At 38.6% G+C, this 12,698-nt stretch overlaps 2 protein-coding genes across 2 annotated transcripts in view; one reads left to right on the forward strand and one right to left on the reverse strand.

Moving 5' to 3' along the window:
• Positions 1–7,384, forward strand: part of sapcd1 (suppressor APC domain containing 1) — a 43,230-nt gene extending 35,846 nt beyond the window's left edge. Inside the window, exons 5-7 of the mRNA XM_061914529.1 lie at positions 3,358–3,519; positions 3,594–3,749; positions 7,228–7,384. Of these exons, the coding sequence (XP_061770513.1) occupies positions 3,358–3,519; positions 3,594–3,749; positions 7,228–7,317 (408 nt within the window). The 3' untranslated portion in view covers positions 7,318–7,384. The remainder of the gene's footprint in view (positions 1–3,357; positions 3,520–3,593; positions 3,750–7,227) is intronic.
• A 2,491-nt stretch (positions 7,385–9,875) lies between these two features.
• LOC133559940 (achaete-scute homolog 4) lies at positions 9,876–10,915 on the reverse strand. The gene is made up of 2 exons (XM_061911929.1): positions 10,754–10,915; positions 9,876–10,696 (listed from the first exon to the last, which is right to left on the reverse strand). The coding sequence occupies exon 2, from the start codon at positions 10,691–10,693 to the stop codon at positions 10,322–10,324; it is 372 nt and encodes a 123-aa protein (XP_061767913.1). The 5' UTR covers positions 10,694–10,696; positions 10,754–10,915; the 3' UTR covers positions 9,876–10,321.
• Between the last annotated feature and the right edge of the window lie 1,783 nt (positions 10,916–12,698).

Genomic DNA, 12,698 nt, shown 5'->3' on the forward strand with positions numbered 1-12,698 from the left:
CCAGTGCAAACTCTGAAGAATTGGGGTTATATGCTGGTGTTTCCTGGCCCCTGTTAAAAGTCCTGCTGCCGCGTTCTGGACTAACTGCAACCGGGAGAGAGCTTTTTGATATGCTACTACTCACTGTGCACAATATTTGAATATAATATGGCAGCTGAGATGCTCAAATGTGTATATTAAATGAATTCTTGCAACAATTTAATTAAGTTTGAAAATAAATTGAATAATCGACATGCAATAAAAAACTTTTTTTTGTAACATTGGACAAGACAACATCTTGAAACTTAAAAATAAATTAAAAAAGACCATTATTTATAGTGTTCAACAAAAATAAGTTACCTAAAGTTTTTGTAATAATGTCTAAAATGTAATAAAAATGTATCACTGTTAAAGTAATACAATTATTTAAAAAATCAACAATGCTTTGTTTACCTTAATGTAAACATAGAATTTGCCTACTGCGGAACAAATAGAGTATATTAGACACTTTTAGGTTGTTTATATGGTTCGTGTGTATGAAAAAATATATGGATTATTTAATCCTATTTATTACAGAAAAAAGAAACTTCATTATTTTAGTGCATTTATTTTATTTTTATGTTAATGTCAAAAATTTAATACATTTTATAATCACGATAATGATTGATTGGTTACAATAATCTTCCTGTAAACCTGTAATTTGGCTACTGCCAGACCAATAACAACTAGTATTTCATGAAACTATATATATATATATAAATATATATATATATATATATATATATATATATATATAAATAATTCCACAGAACTCAGCAAGCACATTTGGAACCTCAAAGACAATAATGTTGAATATTCAATAACATGTCAAATTCTTGCATCCAGCACACCTTACAACAGTGGTAATAAAATATGCAACCCACGCTTGAAAATGTAACTGTTTATTATATATCATCCAGACCTGTCATCCCTCAACAAGCGGAGTCAAATCATTTCAACATGCCGCCACAGACGGAAACACCTCCTAGGTAACACATGAGCCAATCACCACGCCTCTACACCTGCCTGTACCCACCCACTCTGTGCCCTGTATAAACCTTTGTATATATATATATATATAAGAAATAATATGTTAATTATTTATTACTATATATTTTTTTAATCCATTATTTTCATGCATTCATATATAAAATCAGGGTTGGATGTATTGACTCCGAAAATACAGAAAAAAAAAAAACATTATTTAAGATATTCAGGGCAAACATGTCAGCTGGATTTTTTACATTATTTTATGTTAAAGTCCAAAATGTAAACACAATTTATTGTTACAATAATATAATAATAATCGACAGTGCTTTATACTTCTCTGCACACATGGAATTTGCTTACCGTGGGGCAAATATAAACGACTTTCACAAAACCTAAATAAACTATATTACACACTTTTAGATTGTCTATATATTATATATGAATGAAATTATACTTTGTTTATTTTTAGTCATATTTTTTTCTTTAAAAAATTCCCCTATTTTAATGCAATTTCATTTTTAATCAAGGTTCATTCTTTCCTTAACACGGATCAATCGTCCTGTCCCCTTAGCAGAAAAACCGCCCCAAAGCATGATGTTTCCACCCCCATGCTTCACAGTAGGTATGGTGTTCTTGGGATGCAACTCAGTATTCTTCTTCCTCCAAACACGACGAGTAGAGTTTATACCAAAATGGATACATGGATGATACAGCAGAGGATTGGGAGAATGTCATGTGGTCAGATGAAACCAAAATAGAACTCTTTGGTATAAACTCAACTCGTTGTGTTTGGAGGAAGAAGAATACTGAATTGTTTCCCAAGAACACCACACCTACTGTGAAGCATGGGGGTGGAAACATCATGCATATTATATATATGGGTATATACATGTATGTGTGTATATATGTATGTATGTGTGTGTGTTTATATATATATATATACTTCATGCATGTACAGTATACCAAGCCTCCATACAGTTTGAAATTATTTCTTGACATTAGTTGAAGTGATGGCAGTAAAAGTAGGCTTTTATTTATTATTGTAGTACAGGGGTGCCCACACTTTTTCTGCAGGCGAGCTACTTTTCAATTGACCAACTCGAGGGGATCTACCTCATTTATATATATCATTTATATTTATTTATTTATGAAAGAGACATTTTTGTAAACAAGTTAAATGTGTTTAATGATAATACAAGCATGTGTAACACATATAGATGTCTTTCTTTCATGAAGACAAGAATATAAGTTGGTGTATTACCTGATTCTGATGACTTGCATTGATTGGAATCAGACAGTAATGATGATAACGCCCACATTTTCAAATGGAGGAGAAAAAAAGTTGTCCTTTCTGTACATTACCACATGAAAGTGGTTGGTTTTTGGCATCTAATTCATCCAGCTTCCATACACTTTACAAGAAAAACATTGGCGGCAAATTCCGTAGCTTGCTTGATTGACATTCACGGCACCCGAGGGTCTTGTGAGATGACGCTGGCTGCTGCCAGTTCATTATTATGAAAAAATGACAGAGAGGAAGGCGAGAAACACTTTTTATTTCAACAGACTTTCGCACCGTCCCTTCCGTCAAAACTCTAAAGGCCGACTGCACATTTCCTATCTTCACAATAAAAGCCCTGCTTCATGCTGCCTGCGCTAACAAAATAAGAGTCTCGGAAAGCTGGCGTGCACATCACTTGTGCACGCCAGCTTTCTGAGGGATCGCTTGTGCACGCTGGTTTTCCGAGACTCTGTATTTAGTTAGCGCAGGCAGCATGAAGCAGGGCTTTTATTGTGAAGATAGGAAATGTGCAGTCGGCCTTTAGAGTTTTGACGGAAGGTACGGCGCGAGAGTCTGTTGAAATAAAAAGTGTTTCTCGCCTTCCTCTCGGTCATATTTTCATAATAATGATCTTGCAGCAGCCAGCGTCATCTCACAAGACCCTCCGGTACCGTGAATGTCATTTAAGTGACGTCTTGGTGAAGATTGATGATCACTCATTTTTAGGTCTATTTTTTTTAAAAGCCTGGCTGGAGATCGACTGACACACCCCCCGCGGTCGACTGGTAGCTCGCGATGGACATAATGGGCACCCCTGCTGTAGTACAATGTGAACAGTCATAGCTCATCATTATAGTATCTGTCAGTGTTTCCATCCTGCCGCTGAGTGATGCCTGTTTTGGCAAGTCGTGACGCATTGTCAGCTTCCTGCTAAAGGTTTAAAATACCATTTCAGTGGAAACTTCACTGTCACCATAGCTGCAAATAGAGTACGTGCATGAACTAAATCCAAATCAATCTACTCCCAAATATAGACATAGACTGGACTTTTGCGCTGCCTCCTTTAGGTCAAGCGTCTAAAGGATCTAGAAAAGGAGAAAGACGCTCTGTGTAGTGGTCTGGAGATTCTAGACAAGGCCCGATGTTGGTACCGACAGCGGCTGGATGAGAACAGGGCCCGGAAAGAGACTAAAAGTGGGGTCAACTCCTGCCATGGAGGTGCAGAAAAGGTACCCCGCTCTCTTCAAAATGTTGTATTAATTAAAAAAAAAAGAGTTTGACTGTGTTTTGATTCGCCCAACAGGACAGATCCTTCCTGCTGAGGTCTCGCATCGAGCGGGTAAATGCCTCTCTGGGTTCTGTCATGACTGGGAGCTGTGGTTCCTGCACCGGCAGTCCTTCTTTACTGGCAGCACCAGCAGACAGCGCCCTCAGGTGGCAACACGCCGTACTTACTCAGGTCAGGGCACACTCCATTCATTTATTTCTTTTGCTAAATAAGACATGCAGAACCTTAGAAACCGCTCTGAAAATTCTGCATAAAATACCCAATAATGGCAAGTGGAAAAAAAAATGCATTTTCATTGTTTTGCAAACCTATAAAAATCAATCAATCAATGTTTATTTATATAGCCCTAAATCACAAATGTCTGAAAGGACTGTACAAATCATTACGACTACGACATCCTCGGAAGAACCCACAAAAGGGCAAGGAAAACTCACACCCAGTGGGCAGGGAGAATTCACATCCAGTGGGACGCCAGTGACAATGATGACTATGAGAAACCTTGGAGAGGACCTCAGAAGTGGGCAACCCCCCCCCTCTAGGGGACCGAAAGCAATGGATGTCGAGCGGGTCTAACATGATACTGTGAAAGTTCAATCCATAGTGGCTCCAACACAGCCGCGAGAGTTCAGTTCAAGCGGATCCAAGACAGCAGCGAGAGTCCCGTCCACAGGAAACCCTCCCAAGCGGAGGCGGATCAGCAGCGTAGAGATGTCCCCAACCGATACACAGGCGAGCGGTCCATCCTGAGTCTTGACTGCCAGTACTTCATCCATGGTCATCGGACCGGACCCCCTCCACAAGGGAGGGGGGGACATAGGAGAAAAAGAAAAGAAGCGGCAGATCAACTGGTCTAGAAAGGAGGTCTATTTAAAGGCTAGAGTATACAGATGAATTTTAAGGTGAGACTTAAATGCTTTTACTGAGGTAGCATCTCGAACTGTTACCGGGAGGGCATTCCAGAGTACTGGAGCCCGAACGGAAAACGCTCTATAGCCCGCAGACTTTTTTTGGGCTTTAGGAATCACTAATAAGCCGGAGTCTTTTGAACGCAGATTTCTTGCCGGGACATATGGTACAATACAATCGGCAAGATAGGATGGAGCTAGACCGTGTAGTATTTTATACGTAAGTAGTAAAACCTTAAAGTCACATCTTAAGTGCACAGGAAGCCAGTGCAGGTGAGCCAGTACAGGCGTAATGTGATCAAACTTTCTTGTTCTTGTCAAAAGTCTAGCGGCAGCATTTTGTACCAACTGTAATCTTTTAATGCTAGACATGGGGAGACCCGAAAATAATACGTTACAGTAATCGAGGCGAGACGTAACAAACGCATGGATAATGATCTCAGCATCTTTAGTGGACAAAATGGAGCGAATTTTAGCGACATTACGGAGATGAAAGCAGGCCGTTTCAGTAACGCTTTTAATGTGTGACTCAAAGGAGAGAGTTGGGTCGAAGATAATACCCAGATTTTTTACCGAGTCACCTTGTTTTATTATTTGGTCGTCAAATGTTAAAGTTGTATTATTAAATAGAGGTCGGTGTCTAACAGGACCGATAATCAGCATTTCCGTTTTTTTGGCGTTAAGTTGCAAAAAATTAGCGGACATCCATTGTTTAATTTCATTAAGACACACACGCCTCCAACTGACTACAATCCGGCGTGTTGGTCAGCTTTAGGGGCATGTAGAGTTGGGTGTCATCAGCATAACAAAAGAAAAACACTTCATAATAACAGCCATATTTTGTCATGCATCCATCCATACCACACATTTTGCTGTGTTGCAGCCTTAACCCAACTTTGATTCAAATATTATTCACCCACCCGCCAAAAACAGTTGAAAAAAGTAATATTTTGCAAATATATTAAAAATAAAACAGTTTTTTTTTTCAGCAACATTCTACACCAGGGGTGTCCAAAGTGCGGCCCGGGGGCCATTTGTGGCCCGCAGCTAATAGTTTACCGGCCCACCACACATTCTGCAAAAATAGCAGAATTGGTAGTATTGCAAAAATTTAAAAAAACATTTAAAAAAAGTGGAATGAGGTCAAATCTAACGAGAAAAAGTGGCAATGTTGACACAAAGCTGCCATGCAGGCAGTTTTTTTGTTCCTTTTGTCTTTATTTTCTTTTTTTTCCATTGCTCCAAAAAAAAAAAAGGACAAAAAAATCTATGTTATAATGAATTATTACTTAAAAATTATCACTTTAAAATGTTTTATGTGGAAAAAATATTGCATATGTTGTGTGGTTGCCATATAAAAACATCAAAGTTTTGACAAAAGAGCATAAAACAAACAAAATAATAGTTCAAACATAAAATCGACAGATATATCGGAAGTTGATCTTGAAATTTAAGTGTTAAAAGTAAAAAAAAAAAACTATACAAATGTATCACTTAATGAGTGGGGAACCTTTCGGATCTCAAATATATTTAGTAGGATTTTATTTAACTTTTCACTGTGATTACTCAAAAATATTAAATAATTAAAATCAATGGTGTCCTGCATTATTGATCTTTGAGGGCTTTAATTGCTAAATAAAGGAACTCTCCTGAAGGAATCAATAAAGTAGTATCTATCTATCTAAATACTGCATATTTCAGTTTTACTATAAAAAACAAAGTTGTCTTTGACAGAAAAGGCATAAAACCTTATTTGTTTGACTTTATATCAACCTCAAGTTGATATAGAGATTTACTGTAAGCATTAAATAAAAAATAATAATAATTTGACTTATTTTTAACATTTCAGTGACTGAGACCCTTTATGCTCCCCAGGAGCCCTAAGGATTAAAACAAAAAATATATATATTTTGTTATGGTTTGAAAATGAAAAATATCAAATGGCCCCCGCATGTTTAAATTTTTGTGTGCAGCCCTTTGTGGAAAAAGTTTGGACACCCTTGTTCTACACAAAATAGACTTTATTTTTTCCTGCAAAATACTACATAAAATGACATTATATGTCATTTTGTGTACAAATTTGAAATAGGTTTAATTATTTTTTGCAAACTTATTAAATAAAAAAAAACACACTTAAATGTAATTTCTCTGCAAGAACTCATGTATTCATAACACACATTTTGCCATGTTGCAGCCTTATCCCAAATTTGATTAAAGTCTTTTTTTTGCAGCAAAATTCTACTCAAAATACTGTATAATGAGAAGTTAAAAACGGGGTTCATAAAATTTTTGGCCAATTAAAAAAAAAACTATTTAATACAACACATTGATTACCTCTTAAACAATCCAAATTCCACTTCCACTTTATTTATATAGCACATTTAAACAACAATAACGTTTCCAAAGTGCTGCACAGCCATGTTAAAAACAATATAAAAAAAAAAATAAAAAAAACATTATGCTCCACCAATGACTGAATAAAAACAAAAAAAAATAAAAAATAAAAACAATATAAAAACAAATGTGATTCAAAACTATTTTAAAGGGTAAAATCAATTAAAACAGTAAAATAGAAATTAATTGGTGTTGAAATATTCACACCACACATTTTGCTGTGTTACAGCCTCATACCAAAATTGATTAAATGCATATTTTTTTCCAGCCAGACTACTTAAATATTACAGAAAATACCCACTTCCATATGACTTCTGTACTGTATGCATGTCTCTGTGTCTCTTCAATAGAAGGTGAGTCTCAAGAATCAACAGATCTCCATGTTGGAAATGGAAAAAGACGCTCTCCTTGAACAACTTCACGAAGTTCAAGCCCACTAATTTCCAGGTGCACCCATCCCGTTTCTTGTAAATAAGTATTTAAGTTAATAAATGGAATCAAATCCTGTTTAGTTTGTGACTTGACTGACACTTTGTGACTTGCATGACTGATCAAACTGAGGTAGTAGAAAATGTGTGCAGTGTAAACATTATGAAGTCTCCATGTTCTTTGGCTTCCGGCCCTGCATGTGGGCTCTCTCTCTGTGTGTGTGTGTGTGTGTGTGTGTGTGTGTGTGTGTGTGTGTGTGTGTGTGTGTGTGTGTGTGTGTGTGTGTGTGTGTGTGTGTGTGTGTGTGTGTGTGTGTGTGTGTGTGTGTGTGTGTGTGTGTGTGTGTGTGTGTGTGTGTGTGTGTGTGTGTGTGTGTGTGTGTGTGTGTGTGTGTGTGTGTGTGTGTGTGTGTGTGTGTGTGTGTGTGTGTGTGTGTGTGTGTGTGTGTGTGTGTGTGTGTGTGTGTGTGTGTGTGTGTGTGTGTGTGTGTGTGTGTGTGTGTGTGTGTGTGTGTGTGTGTGTGTGTGTGTGTGTGTGTGTGTGTGTGTGTGTGTGTGTGTGTGTGTGTGTGTGTGTGTGTGTGTGTGTGTGTGTGTGTGTGTGTGTGTGTGTGTGTGTGTGTGTGTGTGTGTGTGTGTGTGTGTGTGTGTGTGTGTGTGTGTGTGTGTGTGTGTGTGTGTGTGTGTGTGTGTGTGTGTGTGTGTGTGTGTGTGTGTGTGTGTGTGTGTGTGTGTGTGTGTGTGTGTGTGTGTGTGTGTGGACATGCTGCTGGTCCTGCACTCATCCGAATTCTACTGACAGAGCCCACCTTGGCTACTCATCATGTAAGTTTACAACAATCTCCTATTTGGCACTATTCAGCCACAGAATGTTCACAAACCCAACTATGGTGTGAATGTGTTATTGCTTTTGATGTGATGACATCATTTCAAGGCTAACTTGGAGGGAAGGTATAAAAGTCCGTCATGCTTTTAGTGTGCACATTTCCTGCAAGGAATCCGATTAGAATCTCCCGGAAAGACAAACATCCACTCTGGAGGAGGCTTTCATTTAAGTAGCTTCGTGCTTTCTGTTCTTCACAGCGCCACTGAACCATCAAGGCCCGGGTACCAGCACTTGGCTATTTACTGGCTCCAATTCACACACACATTATTTACAATATGTCACGCCTTTTGCTTTGCACGGCTCGGCTCAACAACACTCTATAGGGGTCGAGGGACAAATATCCTGTGCAGCTATCTGCACACGTGTTGACTTTTTACGCCATTTTTTTTTGTTTGCCGTTTGGATGAAAATCTGGCGGTAGCACATAAAGGAGAAACAAGACAATGATTTCTTGTGGTCTAGAGGTCCCGGATAATGCATTTTTAGAGCGTAAATTATGTACTTTTAAGTTGTAAAACACAACAAATTGTAACAAATGCACTTTTTTGGCTTGGAATTTCCATGTGACTAACACTGGTTTAATATCTCCATGACTATTGATTTTTATTTGTATATATATATATATATATATATATATATATATATATATATATATATATATATATATATATATAATACACATGTGCATAATTAATTTAAAACCTCTTCTCATTCCTGCGCTTACCAAAGGCATGCGGTAAAAGTAAGCATGCGCTAATTATTTTAAAACCCCTTCTCACTCCGGCACTTACCAAAGGTATGCAGTAAAAAATTGAGTGTGATGTAAGCTTGGACCTTAATTCCTACTGAATAGCTCTTAATCTTCTTCACTTTATGCGATTTCAAAATACCGGTATTGAAATCGGCCTCCTCCATTTTGAAAATGATGACAGGGGAAATGTCACGAGTTTGACCAGGCGGTAATTCAAGGCAGGCGCATACTCTATGCCCTGCGGCAATTCAAGGAAATACGGTATATATACACATATGCATATATATATATATATATACATATATATATATACATATATATGTATGTATATACATATATATATATTCATATATATACATGTATGTATATATATATATATGTACATATACACATGTATATATACCTGTATCTTTGTACATCTATACATATATATATACATATATATATACATATATATGTATGTATATATTATTGTACATACGAGAACCTATGGCTCTAGAGCCAGATGTGGCTCTTTTGAGGACTGCACCTGGCTCTCAGATCAATCTTAGCTGACATTGCTTAACACGATAAGTAATGAATAATCACAGTGTCAAAAATAACGTTCCAAATATAAAACATTCTCATGCATTTTCATCCATCCATCCGGTTTCTACCGCACCGGTTCAAGAAGTCGCGTTAATGGTAAGAAGTATTTTATTTATTTTTGGTTAGCCTCAGAATAAGAATCTTATTAAAAAGAATAAAAGATGTATTATACTCTAAAAATGTTGGTCTTTCTTAAAAATCCACACATGTAGTTGGATTCAGTGTTAAAAAATAAATTATATCGCTCACATGGAAATACTTTTAAAAATATTTGGCTTGTATCATATGGCTCTCTCAGCCAAAAATGTTCCCGACCCCTGCACTAGCTCATAAAATCAGTGTCTTGTAGGGATTTTTAATGTCCAGCAGATGTCAGTATTTAGTGACACAGTTTCGACACAGTTTTGCAATGTGTCGAAACGCTTCATAACACCTCATCAACTCATCACTAGTAGATATACTTTCTATAGTTCAATACTAACGGTCATCTAAAAACAACACTGCACATCATAATGCAGGCTACAGTTTTTATGTTAAAGGTCTAAAAAAAAATGATGTCGAACGTCTGGCTGGCCGGATTGAAAAATCATAAAAATCCACAATTTCCCCAGGTCTGCCCTATACTAACAAACACAATGCAATAATATTTTGGAAAAAAACTCCCTGGCGAGATTTCAGACTGCTAACCTTCAAACTGCACAATAACATCACACAAGGAACTCCTATAATGTTTTGGGTCCTTCGGTTGCACAATGGCTGACATAACCAATAAACTGTTGCAAACAATGTCCTCAGAGACCTTCCTGGGATATTTGCATCCGGTTTACGTCCATTTCCAAAAGTCTCTGCAGATGTTTAATATAGTCAATGGCCGCCCGCAGCGTCTCCACTTTACTGAGCCGCTTGTCCTCAAACTCCTGCGGCAAATGCTGCCTGAGACGCAGGTAGCCCTCGTTGACGCAGCGCACCCGGTGCCGCTCCCTCTCGTTCCTTTTGCGGATAAACGCGGGTTCCAATGAGTACTCACAAAAGCCCCGACACGGGTGATAGTGTAGTCCTGCAGGTGGGAACCCGCGGCCGTGGAAGGGGAGGCCCAAGTGGTGATACGGCCCGCTGAAATCCACAGGGAAGCAGTGGAGGGCCAGCTCGTTATTGTACGACATTCTCTGCAAAGGTGTTCATCATAAATAGTTGCAAATATATTCATCAAGCAAGAAACGTACCTTTTTTTTAATGACGCCTCAAGTTCATCCCGAGTTTGGAAACGTTATTTTGCACGAGGAGTAAGTCGCTTCTTAAGGAGGACTTGGGTGATTCTGACAACTTGTTGCACTATTTCAGAGCTATGATGCCACACGCACTGGTGGGTGTGATCTTAGGAGGAGATCTGCTACCCAGATAACTTTCTCTTGCTACTCGGAGACCAACCCTCACTACAAAACAACAAAAAAACCTCCTGTCATTTTGAGACTCTCTGACTGGTTTTGCAAGAGGTCCTACTGAAAAGAGATTTTCTTATTCAAACGGGGATAGCAGGTCCATTCTATGTGTCATACTTGATCATTTCGCCATATTGCCATATTTTTGCTGAAAGGATTTAGTAGAGAACATCGACGATAAAGTTTACAACTTTTGGTCGCTAATAAAAAAGCCTTACCTGTACCGGAAGTAGCAGACGATGTGCGCTTCACGTCACGGGTGTGAGGGTTCCTCACATCCTCACATTGATTACAATCATGGCCACCAGGAGCTAGAGCGATTCAGACCGAGAAAGCGACAATTTCCCCATTAATTGGAGCGAGGATGAAAGATTTGTGGACGAGGAAAGTTTGAGTGAAGCACAAAAAAATTAAAAAAAGGCGACAGATGTAATTAGACACATTTACTAGGATAATTTTGGAAAACCCTTTATCTGCTTATTGTGTTAATAGTATTTTAGTGAGATTATAAAGTCATACCTGAAAGTCAGATGGCTGCGGTGAATGCCAGCGTCTCAGAGAAGCAGAGGAGCCAAGATCACAGCTGACTTTTTGAGCTGCAGGATGATGTTGTGTAATCCACTCAAGTCACATTGATTACAATCATGGCCACCAGGAGCTAGAGTGATTCAGACCGAGAAAGCGACAATTTCCCCATTAATTGGAGCGAGGATGAAAGATTCGTGGATGAGGATAGTGAGAGTGAAGGACTAGAAGAGAAAAAAAAAAGACGAGTGCAGTGGGACCGATTCGGAGTTTATTAGACACATTTACTAGGATAATTCTGAAAAATCCCTTATCTGATTGAAGTGAATTATATTTATATAGCGCTTTTTCTCTAGTGACTCAAAGCGCTTTACATGGTGAAACCCAATATCTAAGTTACATTCAAACCAGTGTGGGTGGCACTGGGAGCAGGTGGGTAAAGTGTCTTGCCCAAGGACACAACGGCAGTGACTAGGATGGCGGAAGCGGGAATCGAACCTGAAGAAAAAAAAAAGACGAGTGTAGTGGGAGCGATTCAGATGTTATTTGACACATTTACAAGGATAATTCTGAAAAATCCCTTATCTGATTGAAGTGAATTATATTTATATAGCGCTTTTTCTCTAGTGACTCAAAGCGCTTTACATAGTGAAACCCAATATCTAAGTTACATTCAGACCAGTGTGGGTGGTACTGGGAGCAGGTGGGTAAAGTGTCTTGCCCAAGGACACAACAGCAGTGACTAGGATGGTGGAAGCGGGAATCGAACCTGCAACCCTCAAGTTGCTGGCACGGCCGCTCTACCCACCGAGCTAAACCGCCATTATTGTGTTACTAGTGTTTTAGTGAGATTATAAAGTCATACCTCACAGTCAGATGGCTGCGGTGAACGCCAGTGTCTCCCAGAGAAGCCGAGGAGCCAAGCTCACAGCTGCCTTTTTTGACAGCTGCTGCAGGAGGTCCGATAATCCACTGACGTCTCCGGTAAGAGTTGACTCACAATTTTCCCATCCAAAAATTTGCTGGTTGACGCAGACAAACATGTTCGCTTGACCGCTCTGTGTTAAAGCTTCACAACAAACAAAAAAACAGAGGCTGTGTCTCGGTTGCTAAAGGCAGCTGCAATACACCGCTTTCCACCAACATCATTCTTCTTTGACGTCTCCATTATTAATTGAACAAATTGCAAAAGATTCAGCGACAC

The sequence above is a fragment of the Nerophis ophidion genome, linkage group LG10, assembly GCF_033978795.1.
Source record: "Nerophis ophidion isolate RoL-2023_Sa linkage group LG10, RoL_Noph_v1.0, whole genome shotgun sequence".
NCBI lineage: Eukaryota > Metazoa > Chordata > Actinopteri > Syngnathiformes > Syngnathidae > Nerophis > Nerophis ophidion.